Here is a 16,733-nt window from a genome sequence, read left to right as displayed (position 1 = left end):
TATGAGTGGCTACTCATGTGTAAATGTGGGTGCTTTATTTGTACAGCCAATTTGGTAACTTATGATTTCTTTGCTTACCTTTCCTTATTAATTTTAAAATAAGTTAAAGCTTTTCAAGTAATATTCTAATTGTATTACAGTAAAGGCAGATTTAACTTGAAAATGAATAACCTTAGGGCATTATTAGTGAAGTGGAGGAGTAACTCCTTGTGACTTTGGGCAAGTCACTTAACCCTCCATTGCCCCATGTAAGCCGCATTGAGCCTGCCATGAGTGGGAAAGCACCGGGTACAAATGTAACAAAAAATAGAGGAGTGGCCTAATGGTTAACACAGCAGACTTTGAGCCAGACAGCCTCAGTTCAATTCCCACTACAGTTCCTTGCCACCTTGGGCAAGTCACTTGACCCTTCATTGCCTGAAATACAAAAACTGAGATTGTGAGTCTTCTAGGGACAGAGGAAGAACCTGCTTACAATATGTAATTGTCCTCTGACTTGATGGTAAGCAGATTGTAAAAGCCAAAATTAAATTAAAATGATAAAATATTGTAACCTCACATTAAATATGAAATACCTGAGGCTTCTGAGATAACATTTTATATTAAAATCTTAATTTCACTTTGTTCTGCTTATGCCATACAGCAGAGCATATTAAACTTCCATGTTTTTGATATCTTTTCTCAGGTACATATTTTATAAGTTGCTTTTTTCTCTGTTCTTTCTTTAATCACAGGTGCTGTTCCTATGTGGGCCGCAGAGGTAACGGGCCTCAGGCTATATCTATTGGGAAAAACTGTGACAAATTTGGGATTGTTGTGCATGAACTGGGGCACGTGATAGGCTTTTGGCATGAGCACACACGGCCAGACAGAGATGATCATGTGACCATCATTAGAGAAAACATCCAGCCAGGTGAGATCCTTAGATAAGAATTCAGAATTCATAGTTTTTAAACAATGCCAGTGGTTAAGAGAACTCAATTATTCCCCAGATTGTATATAGATCACCCAAATTTGGGTGCATATCCCAGATCCATATGCAAACTAATTAGTTAACAATTGGTGTTAATTGCCACTCATTTGGGTTGACATGCTGATCTGCCCTGTGCCCTAGTCCTGAAGTACTCCCTTGCCAGTTAGATTTTCAGAATATCCACAATGAATATGCATGAAATAGATTTGCATACAATGGAGGCAATGTATGCAAATCAATCTCATGCATATGCATTGTGGATATCCTGAAAACTAACTGGCAAGGGACTACTTCAGGACTGACTTGGAAAACACTACCCTAATCTATAACATGCATATCAATATTTTAATGTATGTGACCAAAAGGGGGCATGGCCATGGGAGGAGCATGGGTGGGTCAGGGGCACTCCCAGAAATTAGGTGTGGCGTGATGTTATAAAATAGGGTCATTTTTGCCATTAGTTGTGATTCAGCATTTACACCAGATTTCAGCAGGTATATGTGCCCTGCCCAAAGTTAGTCATGAGATCTGTGCTAAGCTGTTGTTCTATAAAGGGCACTTACAATTTCCTTGTTTCCTTTTTAGAATAATTTAAACTAGTATGGAACCCCTCCCCCCCCCCCCCCCCCCAGATCATCTTATCTCCTTATTAGACCTTTGAAATACAAAATTATGTTTTCTCTCAGCAATAAAAACAACCAGCAGGCCAGAAAAAATAATTTCTTTCTACCAAAGGCCTATGAAGTTTTCAAGTGCAATTTGACTTCTCTGTGGGGCATCTCCAGTAGGTTAATTTACACATACCATGGCATAATGAATCTCAATCTCTCAAATGTACTGACATTGCAAATTGTGAGCATCAAGCTGTAGTGATGGAAGGGGTACATTTTAGCTGAGGTACTGTCAGGGTCAATATGTTCCTGGAGAACTAGTAAATCTTGTTGCAGTCTTAAGGAATTTCTTCTTTTCTGATAGGTATGGTTCTCTATAAACATATATCATTTGGATGTATTTAACCAGATGGATTGATGTATACACATTTTGCCATGACATGTCTTCCTGAGAAGTCAAATCGTTTTATTGGCTGTAAGAGCTGCTGACATTGCAGATCTAACTCTCTGTTCCCTGGAAGAGACTAATAGACTGCACTATTTATATATTTTTTAAATACATAAATAGAAAACAAAACTTATTCATACAAATTAACTGCTTCCAAAAGCTTTTTTTTGAGTCATCTTAACAATTATATGTAATAATGTTGGCTGTTTTTCCAGTGAACATGAAGATTTATGGTCCTTTGAGGGAAGTATAAGCCTCCATTTTGTCTCTGTCAACATTTACCTCTTCAATCAATAAATATTGATGTTAACTGCGACAAAAGTCAATACTATATTTGCATAGTGTTCACTGGAACCCCTGTCAATATAGCTGTCTGGTTGTATAGTTTTTTACTTTATTGAAACTCTACTTAGGCTAATGACATCAGAATTTTCATGTGCCGGGGGAATTATTGATTGTTCAGAATGCAAACTAAGTCTATGCTTTGAAGAGTCTGTACAATGCTAAAGGCTTTTCTGTACCCCATCCAGTTTCTCTGTTGTATTTTCTTCTTTCCACCAGTTCAGAGCCACTATTCTCTTTTCTTATTTTCTATCCGGTGCTGAGGCTACTGCTATTTCTTATCTACCTATGTCCATTCACTCTTTTGCAATTTACTTCTCACTGGTCTTCTGCTCAGCCATCTCTCTCCTCTCCAATCTGTCCAAAATTCTGCGGCAAGACTTGTTTTCTGCCAGAATCGTTATACCCATACTAGCCATACTAGCCCGCTCCTCAAGTCACTTCACTGGCTCCCTGTCTGCTTCCACATTCAGTTTAAACTTCTCGTACTGACTTTTAAATGCATCCACTCTGCAGCCCCCCATTACCTCTCCACTTTCATCTCTCCCTACATTCCTCCCCGTGAATGCCGCTCGCTTGACAAATTTCTCTTGTCGTCCTTCTCCTCCACTGCTAACTCCAGGCTTCGCTTCTTTTCTCTCGCGGCACCTTATGCCTGGAATAGACTTCCTGGACCTATACGTCTAGCTCCATCTCTACCTGTTTTCAAATCTATACTGAAAACCCACCTTTTCACTGCTGCTTTTAGCTCCTAGCCACCCCTTGTCCCTTTCTCCCTTCTCACCCATTACTTCCCCCATCCGTAACTGTCTTGTTTGTCTGTATTACTTAGATTGTAAGCTCTTTTGAGCAGGGACTGTCTCTTTGTATCAGGTGTTCAGCGCTGTGTGTGTCTGGTAGCGCTATACAAATGCTAATAATAATAATAATAATAATAATTCTTCTCCTCCTCAACCCAAGCCACCATGTTTTTTTCCCTCTTGTCCCTAATTTGATGCCAGTGCTTTCTTAACTTCTTCCTTCCTTCGTTCCTTTATTTTTTCTTCCTACCCTGCCCATACTTGATGCTGCTGTTCCCAGTGCTGCTACTGTCTCCATCTCTTCACATTCTGCCCTGTAAAGATATCATTTCCCCTCCCCCAACCTGATGCTGCCATAATCTTCTTTCCCCCTCTCCTCCCATCATTCCCAGTGTGATAAAATTTAGCAGAGTAAGTTAGAGCCATGCAGTGACAGTAGTCCTTTGCTGTTCTCCCACCACTGAATGAAATCTACCTCTATTGCTAAAAGTGGAGTGGAAGAGAAATAGTTGAAACCAACCATTGAAACCAAGGTCTAAATTGCAAGGATGCTACTTTCAAGCCATTTTTACCTCCTAGGGAAATGGAAATTCTTACTCTGCCTCAAGATGTTACAGTAAAAATGTGTGAACTATAATTCTAGTACGTATATTTTATTTATATCATTATTTATTCCATTTTATTAGTCACCCAACATTTCCTCAATCTGTAGACAACTTCCCCCAAATTCTATCAAAGTTGCTAAAAATTGCCTGCAGAATTTTGGACATGCGTAGAATTTATTTGAATAATGAGCCAATTAGCACTGATAATTATCTTAGCAAGCAACTATTAGTTCTAAGTGGTTTAAATTAAAATGTATGTGCATAAATTTAAGTCCCAAACAGTTATATCTAAAGCAGGAATTCACAGTATATCATCTAATGCATCTAATGCATGGGGATAATCAGATTAGAATGCTTCCCACAACCATATGAACAATGTTGTTCCCTCGCACAGGCGAATTGGTGTGGAGCAAATCCTCATATAAATCCCCTTACTTCTTTTTTCTTTTTATCGATATACATCCATCTTTTATATATCAAAACTGTGCAAATTCACATCAATAAATATATACATCCTTTTTAAACAGTCACTTATCTGTAAAAGGCAGCGATTTAACAGTAACAGGGAACCCCCGCCGACATGGCCAAGTTTCGCATAAAGCTTTATCAAGGAAGAGGCTCACGTTTCATCCTGCATCTATCCCTGTATTTCAAAAAATGTTACTGTTAAATCGCTGCCTTTTACAGATAAGTGACTGTTTAAAAAGGATGTATATATTTATTGATGTGAATTTGCACAGTTTTGATATATAAAAGATGGATGTATATCGATAAAAAGAAAAAAGAAGTAAGGGGATTTATATGAGGATTTGCTCCACACCAATTCGCCTGTGCGAGGGAACAACATTGTTCATATGGTTGTGGGAAGCATTCTAATCTGATTATCCCCATGCATTAGACGCATTAGATGATATGCTGTGAATTCCTGCTTTAGATATAACTGTTTGGGACATCTATTACTTGCTTGGATGACTAGTCCCCACAGTGTGCTATTTGGTGATATTTAATTTATGTGCATAAATTTAGGCACAGGACCTGCATGTAAATTTTAAGCATGAGTCCAAAAAGGGGAATTGGGCAGATTGGGGGCATTCCCATAATTTATGTGCATTGTTATAGAATAACAGAGTTTTGCACCTAATTTAGGCATGGGGATTTACACCAAAGTTTCATTGGTGTAAATGGTCACACCTAAATATAGTCATGGTTCCCAGTGCTAAGCACTATTCTATAAATGACACCTAACTTTAACCGATGTTTATAGAATATCACTAACCCCCAGATTCTATATAGCGAGCCTAGAGATCCAGGCTGAAATCCAAGCAGATTCTATAACAATGCACATAACTTAACAAACTAATAAGTGCTGATAACAGCACTTAACAAGCAATAGTGAGCAGTAATTGGCACTAATTAGAATTTATGTGTACAACTTGCTGAGCATATTCTGTAACTACGTTTATATGAGGCAGTTTTGAGTGGGATCACATTGAATTGGTTTTTGCGGTTATTTTTCATTTTATTCTGACCAGGTTACCATTGACACCTCTTCTTCATCATCTTTGCCATTTTCTTGTGGGGTGTTACAAGGCTCTATCCTTGCAACATTGTACTTTAATATTTTCATTACTCCTCGAACAACTCATTCAGGATTTGGGTATTACATATCAGATGATATTCAGTTAAGGCCCTCTATTTAGCTGGCAGCAATCGGTGTTCTGTCGACTGCCACTGGTATTAAACATGGAAATTCAGTGCCAAACCTGGCCTTAAATATCAAGGACAAAATTCTGCTCACTAGTAGGTTCAATTACTTTGAATACTGACCCCTTATTAATTACTCATAAAACTTGGGATGAATCTTTTCACACTCACTTTAGTCACTTTCTCAAACTGCCTCTTGGTCATCACCAAACAAGTTGATTGTAAATTCCTCTAAGTTGAATTGGAACAGGTATCCCTTTCAAACGCACCATTACATCTTTGGGTGTCTTGCTGGATCCTCCATTGCCTCTTATTTTATTTATTTAGATTTGCTCACACCTCACATTCAGGTACACTAGGTATTTCCCTGTCCCTGAAGGGCTCACAATCTGAGGGGGCTTTTACTAAAGATTAACTCAAGTTATCTGCAGCAGGGCCCATTTTACTCCTATGGGCCCTCCTGCAGATAACTCAAGCTAATCTTTAGTAAAAGGCCCCTTAAGGCAATGGAGGGTTAAGTGACTTGCCCAAAGATTACAAGGAGCAGCAGTGGGAATTGAACCAGGCACCTCTGGATGTGAAGATCAGTTCTCTAACCAGTAGGCCACTCCTCCACTCAAAAATTATCTTGGGCCCTGAAGAAAATTAATTTTTGGAAACATCTTTTAGACAATATATCCCTTAAATCTCTCCTCCATGCTTTTGTTCTTGCATACCTAGATTACTGCAACTCCTTCTTTGTAGATCTTTCTCTTTACTTAATTCAATGTTTACAACTTATACAAAATTTGGCAGTTAAACGTCTGTAGAATGCTTCTTGATTTGACAATGTTACTTCTTTACTGGATTCCCAATACTGGTTGCCAGTTAAATTTAGAATTCAATTTAAAATTATCCTGCTTGCTCATAGAGCTCTGCATATTTGCTTTCCTCTCTACCTTTCGTCCATGCTTATTTCATATACTCCTCACTCATTGTGGTCATCAAAGGCTAATCTGTTATTGGTCCCATCTTTAACTAAATTCAACCTTGATTCATCTTGTTCAGCAGACTTTTGCTGTGTTGCTCCTTCTCTATAGAATTCTTTGTTTTCAGAATTACAGGCAGAATCTTTGAAGAAAGAAGTTAAAAACTGCACTCAAAACATGATTAAAATGGCAGCCTTTCCCTTTTTATCATTGACCTTTATTTTTCAATTTTCCTCTATTCCTACCTTTCCTTTTGTTTTCTGTTATCATACTTTTTTATATGGTAATTCACTGTTGCAATTCACTTCTCCCCCTCCTGTTAGACAAGGGGTATTCAAGCCAATACTCAGGGCACACCCAGTAAGTCAGAATTTCAGGATACCCACAATGAATATGCTGGAGATAAATTTGCATGTATTACCTCCATTGTATGCAAATTCATCTCATTCATTCTGGAGAACCTGAAAACCTGACTATCTAGGTGTGTCCTGAGGACTGGACTGAGAACCCCAATAGTAGACTGTCACCTTGTTTTGTGATTTGGATTATTATTGATTATTATTTGTGCAATTTGATTTTTCTTTGGTGCTGCAAACCTTTATGATGTCTTTGCAAATGGCTGATTATCAAAATACTTTTATATAATTAACCTAATTGGTGCCATATATTTTAATGTGTGTGACCTCCATTCTCTGAGATGGGAGGGGGGAAGGGAGGGAGCAGTCACATGTTGTGCAGAATTGCCAGAGTATCTGTACCCTTGTACTTCGCACGTGCACGAAAGCAGATTCAAAATATTTCTAGCAAGGTGCGAAAGAAATTTTCAAAATGAAACCTCCATATGTACTTTAAGCCTAAGTCCACTCCTGTTATGTGCACTTTTACATGTATCCAAGGGGAGGGGGAGGAGGTAGGAGAATATGCATGGAAAAAATAAAAGTTTGGTTCATTTTTGGGTTGTTTTCAAACTATTTCTCAGACTTCAGATATTTTTTGATTCATTTCAGACTTTTTGTTAATTTTATAATGTGTGTTAGAACTTATCAGTAGATTTACTGGCTCCAAGGGACGTACGTTGGGAAGCTTGCCAGGTGCCCTTGGCCTGGATTGGCCGCTGTCGTGGACAGGATGCTGGGCTCGATGGACCTTTGGTCTATTCCCAGTGTGGCATTACTTATGTACTTATGTAATAGAACCCAATATTTTTATTAATCATCAGGTTTACTCCTTTCCCTCCTCTATGAGGATTTTTGGGGTGCTTTTGGATTCTATGGGCTCTTTGGAACTTGAAGTTAGTAAGGTGGTTCAGAAAACATGTTTTCGTATGCGTAAATTACATTGTATTTGTAAATATTTTGAGGATCATCAGTTTGGGTTGTTGGTTCAGGCTTTGTTGCTTAGCTCTTTAGACTATTGAAATATCATCTATTTAGGCTGCTCTCAAGCACTAATGCGAAAGTTACAGATGATTCAGAATACAGCATTGAGGCTGATTTATTCTTTAAAATGTTCTGATCACCTATCAATGTATTATTCCAAGGTTCACTGGCTGCCAGTAGCTGCAAGGGTTATATTTAAGTTATCCTGTTTGATGTGTAAGATTTCTTATGGCTCAGCTCCATTTTATTTGTTTTGTCAACTGTAGCGTGTGTTACTCGATCAGCAAATTTATTTTCTTTTCCATCTATGAAGGGTAAAGTAAGAAAGAAATATATACATTCTTTGCTTTATTATCAGGCAGCTAAATTAGGTAAATACATTTCAACTTTGATAGTGCAGGCATCAAGTTATGTACATTTCAGGTGATTGCTTAAGACACATTTGTTTCTGAATTATGGAAGGGAGTGATTGTATTAGTTTTTAAATTATTAATTTTGTAAGTGTATTTCCTGGTTTGTCCAGTTTCTTTGTATGTAACCTGATTGAACTGCAAGGTATTGTGGCTATAAAAATAAAGTGCTATGTAAAGTTGACTTTTCAAGTTAATTCTTAGGTTAAATGTGTTAGAAAAAAAGTGAGGCAACAAAAAAATGAAGATTCCAGGATTGTGATTTAGCGCCTTTAATTGTATCATAGTAACATAGTAACATAGTAGATGACGGCAGAAAAAGACCTGCATGGTCCATCCAGTCTGCCCAAGACAAACTCATATGTGTATACCTTACCTTGAATTTGTACCTGTCCTTTTCAGGGCACAGACCATATAAGTCTGCCCAGCAGTATTTCCCGCCTCCCAACCACCAGTCCCGCCTCCCATCACCGGCTCTGGTACAGACCGTATAAGTCTGCCCTCCCCTATCCTCGCCTCCCAACCACCACCCCCTCGTCCCCCCAACTGCTCCACCACCCAATTTCAGCTAAGCTTCTGCCTAGTATGTACTAAACTCAATATGGCTGCGTTTTGGCATATATGTACTAAACTCAATATGGCTGCATTTTGGCATATATGCCTGTGTCAAGAGTTCAAAGTACCTGTCACATCCAGCGATACAATGTAATTCAGAATATGTACAATATTTGGCATTAAACCATTCAGCAGTTAACAGCGCTTGTATGAGAGAACCAGTGGCGTTCTGCTTGCAGGCACTTTCGATTCCTGATGCAGGCACTAGGTGACTGGAATTGTTGATAGAATTAAAGGCGTTAAATCACACTCCTGGAACCCTTGTTTCTTTGTTGCCTCACTTTTTTTTGTTTGCTGTTGCACATTTTGTGAGGACTTGGACCTCCTTCCTTTGTTTCTTAGATTGACTTTGCACACATGTAAATATTTATGTCACATCATTGAACAAATGTATACTTTTGAATGTATAACCCTAAGTCACATTTTTATGTGATGAATATTACTTCCTTAATTCCCTGTACATATTTCATGATTCTGCACTGCAAATTTTATCAGTTGCCTCCACTGGATAAGCCATTTTTAAAGAGAAAAGCTGTAGCGTGTCTTTTTGAAAGGTACTTTTACTTGCAAGCCTGTGATTTCAACAAGGGGACTGAAAATTGCCCTCTCCATCTTTGCTTAATATTAATGTCCAGTTTATCTTGTATGCCTACTTATTTCATTAGTCCCTTTTAAGGACCAAACAAGAAGGAAGAATTCTTTTCAACGTTACTGTGAAAGAGTTATCAAAATCTTGTCTTACACAAAATTGCAGGTCAGGAGTACAACTTTCTGAAGATGGAGCCCGGAGAAGTGAACTCTTTAGGGGAATCATATGATTTTGACAGCATTATGCACTATGCCAGGAACACCTTCTCAAGGTTGGAATCTCAGGTTATACCTTTTTCACTTTTAATTCCATTCCTCTGTCTGGAATAAGCACAGTTGCTTGTTAGTTGCAAGAAAGTGAAGATAAGTCATAGCTAGAGTAGCCTCCTGTGGATTATCTGCATGTAGATCACAACCTCTATTGTTCTATATGAATAAATTGATAAGCATTTGTTTAATGAGAAATTTTGATGATTTATTTGTGGGTAAATTTTTGCACTTCTGTGTTTTTAAATTATATTCAGAAGTTCACTGTATCTAGAAATTGTTTTATATTTAGAAATTGTTTTTGTTTTGTTGGACTTTTCTTTTTCCACCTTTCCACTAAGGTGCAGTAACATTTGGGCTTAGCACCTTTTAATGCGGGAAAGTACAAGTTTGGGATAAAACACTTACCAGAGTATCCAGAAGATCTCCCAAATCTGGGGAACCTACAAAACAAGAATAACAGGTGTAAGGAAAGAATAATGGGTGTTAAGAAGAAAGAAATAGAGTGTACAAGTACTTATCTGATTTTATTTGTTTGGTGATAGTTGCTGAAATAATTTCCTGTGGCTGTGTTGCATGGTTGGTACTGTTAATCTGAACATTTTAAAACGTTTAGCCAACACTGGAGTAGTTGTCCAGCTGAATTATTTCAAATATTGATCAAACTTGTGTTTAAGATCATTTGCAGTGATCTGTAGCAAATCTGATCAGTTTTTGCTAGTTTTATCAACTATTTTCTTGATCTTTCAGATATTGCCTTTCTTCAGTAGTTCCAATTTCTTAATGCTTCTGACATTTGAAATTGCTAGCTGAAAGCATGTATACATTTTTTATAGCTTTTCACTAGCTTTGTGACAGTGAATTATTTTAATTTTCAGACAACTGCTTAGAGAAGCCTGCTGAAATTATAATAATCACAGTCTGAGAGGTTAAAAGGGTCAGTGTATTTGTTCAGCCGTGGGATTGCATATACCCGAGTATTTGAAGGCCTAAAATTAAACCTTGTGGTACTACTACTATTACTATGACTTATTTATACAGCACTGTTAGAAATAATCATACACATTACATGTAAGAGACAATGAAGCTCATTTTCAAAGCTCTTATAAAGTCTAAGTGCTTTGAAAATGAGCCTCTCTCCAGCTTATTTTCGAACGAGAAAGGCAGCCATCATCTCTCAAGGCTGGCGAAATCGGCATAATCGAAAGCCGATTTTCGCCGGCCTCAACTACAGTCCATCGCAGGGGCGGCTAAAATGAAAGGGGGCATGTCAGAAGTGTAGCAAAGGTGGGGCGGGGGCTTGGCTAACATATGATCGCCCTCGGCCGATAATGGGAAAAAAAGGCTGGCTCTGACGAGCATTTGGCCGACTTTACTTGTTCCCTTTTTTTTCAGGTCCAAGTCCCAAAAAAGTGCCCGAACTGCCCAGATGACCACCGGAGGGAATCGGGGATGACCTGCTCTGACTCCCCCAGTGGTCACTAACCCCCTCCCACCCTCAAAAAAAACCTTTCAAAACTTTTTTTGCCAGCCTCAAATGTCATACTCCAGTCCATCGCAGCAGTATGCAGGTCCCTGCAGCAGTTTTAGTGGCTGCAGTGGACTTCAGGCGGGCTGACCTAGGCCCATCCCCCCCTACCTGTTACACTTGTGGTGGTAAATGGGAGCCCTCCAAAACCCACTGCTATGCGGGCCACTTCTTGTAGAGAGTGTAGCGAGGAGCTAGAGCCTAGCTGCTGAGGACACCCCCAGCGCGTCAGCATACAAATGTTCACAACAATTCCTGGTTCTCCAGAGGCACCTGAATGGATTCATCTAACAGATATTGAGGGGGTTTAGGGGGGTTTGGGCTGTTAGGGGAATCAGTTGTTGAGGGGTTAGTGGGGGGGGGGTGAGGGGGGAAGGGTGGGGGGAATAGGGGGGGATAAAAGGGTTATAAGCATAATGTTAAAATAAAAATTAAATTGTTGCAGGGGAGGTCACGTGATGCTGTGAGCTGGGAAGGAAGTGAATTTTCGGCTGCTGGGAGCCCTGCCCGAAATTCGAACCTTTAAAGACGTCTCCGACCCCAGAAAGTAGAGAATCTAAGGCGCACACGCTCTCCCAGTATATGGACAAATATTTAACGCGATCGGCGATGGCGCAAACCGCAAAAAACACGAAGAAAAAAGAGGAGAAACCGAGACTTGGCGAATCCAAGATGGCGGCCGCCTCGCCGGCGAATTCACCCTCCCGCCCGGCCTCTGATTTCACGCTGCCAGAACTTACAGAAGCAGTGGTGGGCGCATTGGCCCCCCAGTTTGATCAGCTTTCTGCCCAGATAACGGGGCTGTCGGCGCTCACGACAGAACTTTCACGTCGGACTGGGGAGCTGGAGGCCCGGGTTGCGGAGGTGGAAGATGGTCAACAAAACAACTCGGGAGAGATAGAAAGACTACAACGCCTGGTCCAGGAGAATGTGCAGCGAGTAGAAGATTTGGAAAACCGCTCGCGCCGCGATAATCTCCGCTTTGTGGGATTTGCAGAATCCTTGGCAGATAAAGACTTAAAACGCACATTGGAAACATGGCTTCAGGCACATTTCCCGGAGGCTGGAGAAGGCCGTACGATCCGAATTGAACGTGCACATCGTGTAGGACCTAGGCCGACAAGAGAATCGAGGCCCAGAGTGGTGATAGCAAAATTTCACTGTTATGCCCAAAAAGCGGCAATATTGCGACAGTATAAAAGCTGCAGGGAAACTACAAAGTATGATGGAACCTTAATACGTATCTTTCAGGATTACTCTGCGGCTTTGGCAGCACAACGCCGTGCTTTTTCCACGGTTTGCACCTGTTTAGTGGAAAAAAAGTTCAAATTCACCCTGCAATATCCAGCAACCTTGAAAATCTTGGCGAATGGAACCTGGACAACTTATACTGAACCAGATGCTGTAGCGGAGTGGTTGAATCATCACCAGACCTGACATTGGGGGGATTGCCATTATATTCCACAGATGGTTTAACCACACAATATGTTGATGGAGTTCTTGGTTGGCAGTTGCCGGTTGGATTGCTACTTTGCTTGAGTTCTAGAAAGTTCTTGTTGGGCTGCTAACGGCGAAAATTGACTGTGAAAAAGAGTGAGACCGAATGGCTGGGTGAACAAGATGGTAGACCAGAGACATATGGCGGAATGGCTCAGGAATGGACTGGAGCGGAAAGCTGTTCGAATACCTGACGGTGTGATCTTGGTGGCTTTCTGGGCTATGTGAGACACTAACTATGATACATTTATTTTGATATGAAAGAAGGGTAGGGCTCCTATAGCATCTAGACCTCTGCCTGCTACACTCACTGAACGCAGTGAGATTGGTAAGACAGGCCAGATAGTTAGTGGGGGGAAGATGGGGGGAGGACAAGGGGGGGAGATACAGGGGAAGGGGGAGGGAGAGGGAGGGAATGGAAGCAGAAGCGAGCAGATTGATGAAGGGACACAAAGAAGAGCTGTGGGCTTGGGTAAACCATGGTATGAATGTGTGTTGGCTGATATAAGGAGCCTTTGGTTGAGGCTGGGCAACCGGGGCGTTAAGTTAGGTTTGCTATATGTTAAATTGACGAAGTTAGAAGATTGCTTTGACTGAACATTTAAGATTAGTGACCTGGAATGTGGCGGGGATTACCTCTCCAATTAAGAGATCAAAAATTTTAACACACTTGAACCGCCTAAAGGCTTCCATAGTATGCCTACAAGAGACCAAACTCTCAGACGAGGAACACCGAAAGCTGCGCCAGCAATGGGTGGGGGAGTGTTATTACTCCTCCTCCGGGGCTAGACGGGGAGGAGTGGCGATATTGATTAGGAAAGGGCTCCCATGCACTTCTAAATTAATAGGGAAAGACCCTAAGGGAAGATACGTCCTACTTCATCTCAATATTATGGGACAGGAATACTACCTATGTGTGGTTTATGGGCCAAACGGTTATGATGCAGAGTTTTTCCAGACATTGATAAATCTGGGTCTCAAATACGATACGGCCCCTTGGATTGTGGCGGGAGATTTTAACCAAGTGCTTGACCCGGACCTCGACCGCTCGACGGTCGGGGCATGGAGCGCACTACCCCGCAGTAAAGGATTACCTTATCTCTGTAAATTAATGGACTTAGTAGATCCCTGGAGGTTACTATTCCCGCAAAGGCGGGACTATACCCATCTGTCGAAGGCCCACAAAACCTGGTCCCGTATAGACTACATTTTAGTTTCCACATCGCTTTTTTCTCGGGTAGTTAAGACAGATATGGCAACAATGGCGATATCAGATCATACTCCAGTCTGGGCTGATATAGTACTGGGACAAAATGTAGACAGATTTAAGTCATGGAGGTTCCCATCCTACTTAGCGGGGGATGGAGACTTTGGCAATTTCCTAGTACAAAAATGGAAACTGTTTGAATCTGATAACGTAGCCCACAAAGACAACCCGACATTGTTCTGGGAAACTTCTAAAGCAGTTATGAGAGGGGAAATTATCGGATACTTAAGCGCAAGAAATAAAAAGATCTCCCAAGGCATAATTTTACTGGAGCGTAAATACCAACAAGCTAAACGTGCGCACATACGATGTAGAACCCAGACCAATTATGACAATGTGATTGCGGCACAGGTGGCCCTAGACTCACTACTCCACGAACGGGCCAAGAGGCAAGCTTTTGGCCGTAAATATCACTATTTCAAATATGGTAATAGACCTGGGAAATTACTAGCTAAAGTTGCAAAGGCCTGGTCGGAGAAGACATTTATTTCTACGGTGTTGGCACCTGATGGTTCCCGTAAATCTTGTCCTAAGGATATATTGACCATATTCAGAGACTATTTTTCCCGAGTATACCAACCGGAGGCGCAGCAGGGGGGACCAAAATTGGATGATTATTTGAGAGACGCAGGCCTCCCGGTACTGCCACAGGTGGTCCGGGATCAGTTGAATGCTCCCCTCCAGGCCCGAGAGATTCAACAAACGATCAAGGGTTTGTCCTTGGGAAAATCTCCGGGCCTGGATGGTTTCTCTACAGAATACTATAAATTATTGTCGACCCAACTGAGTGTTCCCCTGACACTTCACCTTGAAGCAGCTGTGGGAGTGGGGAGGCTGCCCAGGGATTCGAATGAAGCCTTAATTGTTCTCATCCCGAAACCGGGTAAACCACCCGACTTGCCAGGGTCTTACAGGCCAATATCTCTTCTCAATGTAGATGTAAAAATTTTAGCTAAAGTCCTTGCTGACAGGCTGGCTATACATCTCCCGGCTTTAGTAGGGGACCATCAGGTGGGATTCGTGCGGGGGAGACACCCAGGTCTCAATGTCCGTAGGGCCCTGATGGCAGTGGCGTATGCGGAAGCCACGGGTCATCCCTTAATGTTGGCAGGCCTGGACGCTACTAAAGCATTTGACCAAGTGAATTGGGATTATCTCTTTCAAACACTTAAATACATAGGGTTGTCCGGGTGGTATTTGCATGCAATTGATACACTATATACGGATCCTGGAGCCAGAGTCTTAGTGAATGGAATGTGTTCTCCACGTTTTTTGGTAAGACGGGGCACGAGACAGGGTTGCCCCCTGTCTCCACTTCTGTTTTTGATATACTTGGAGCCCCTGCTGCGCAATATTATAAAAGACCCAGGGGTGGAGGGAGTTCAGCTGCCACAGCTTCATGTTAAAGTATTGGCTTATGCAGATGACATTCTCCTAGTACTGACACAACCTCAGACATCGTTGACAATAGCTTTAGATCACATAGCAGAATTCGGATATTACTCGGGGTTCCAACTTAATTCACAGAAGTCCGAGGTGCTACCAATACCTCTCTCCGTGCGGGAGCGCTGGGAGGGAAGGTTCCCGTTGAAGTGGACCGCTGATTACTTGGTCTACTTGGGGATCAGATTGCCAACATCGCTCAAGCAACTTTATAAAATCAACTTAGCCCCCTTGTGGAAAGAGACTCAACACACTTTAGAAATGTGGCAGCGCCTTCCCCTGTCCTTGTGGGGGCGTGCAGCTCTGTACAATATGGTCCTGGTTCCGAAATGGCTATATGTGGTCCAGGTGCTATCTCTATTCTTCTTATATAAAGACGAGCGGAAACTACACAGATTACTAGCTAGATATCTATGGAATGGGAAGAGACCCAGGGCTACACTACAACAAACATACCTTCCAATACAAAAGGGAGGATTGGGTGTACACAGCATTCAACGTATGTCAGTGGCGGGTTGCATGAGACATCTTACGGATTGGTTTAGGGGCACATCCTTTTTTTCCTTTCCCATTCCTGAAACTAAACTAGTGAGCAAATATCACTTTAGCTATTGGTTGCATGCACCAGTTGGCAAAGCACCCACCGCCAAAGGATATGCTCCCCTTTTCACGCCGCTGAGACGTGCATGGCGATGGCTGGGCAAAGCTGGAGGGTTCGAGTGCCACTCTTCCCCCTTCCTACCGATTGGTGGCAATGTAGATTTTTCAGTGGGCACGGATACTGAGACTTTTCAGACATGGAGGGAGGGGGGGATAATATTCCTGTTTCAAGTATTAACAAAAGAAGGCAAATGTAAGTCCTTCAAGGATTTGTGTGAGAATGTTGGACTTCCAGCACAGGCTACCCTTTCCTACTTGCAATTGAGCCATTACATTGCCTCCCTCCCCCGAGCGTCGTTGACCTCGCAGAGACGAAGACAAATTACAGATTTGCTAGATTTGGAGGCGCAGCTTTCGGTTCCTCTAAAATTCTATCATTTTAAACTCAAAGAGCTTTGCCCGGAGATATCATATGATCAGATTGCTGGGGCCTGGACTAGAGACTTGGGCTGTTCTATTACTGGAGTGATGGTACAGGCTAATTTGGCAATGGGGTATAAGACCTTTAGAGAGGTGACACTGCAGGAATCCCAATATAAATTTAACATGAGAATGTATATTTCGCCACATAGAGCGTTTAGAGCTGCCTTAAGACCTTTGGATGACTGCCCTAAGTGTGCGGGAACTG

General features: G+C 41.5%; 1 protein-coding gene across 1 annotated transcript in view; it reads left to right on the top strand.

Annotated features, from left to right (window-relative positions):
- The window catches only part of TLL1 (tolloid like 1), a 499,423-nt gene that overhangs the window by 282,767 nt on the left and 199,923 nt on the right, over positions 1–16,733 (top strand). The window contains exons 6-7 of the mRNA XM_030191579.1: positions 735–913; positions 9,610–9,715. Of these exons, the coding sequence (XP_030047439.1) occupies positions 735–913; positions 9,610–9,715 (285 nt within the window). The remainder of the gene's footprint in view (positions 1–734; positions 914–9,609; positions 9,716–16,733) is intronic.

Source organism: Microcaecilia unicolor, chromosome 2, assembly GCF_901765095.1.
Source record: "Microcaecilia unicolor chromosome 2, aMicUni1.1, whole genome shotgun sequence".
Lineage (NCBI taxonomy): Eukaryota > Metazoa > Chordata > Amphibia > Gymnophiona > Siphonopidae > Microcaecilia > Microcaecilia unicolor.
The sequence above is the reverse complement of the archived record's forward strand: the minus strand, read 5'-3'. Positions and strand labels throughout refer to the sequence as shown.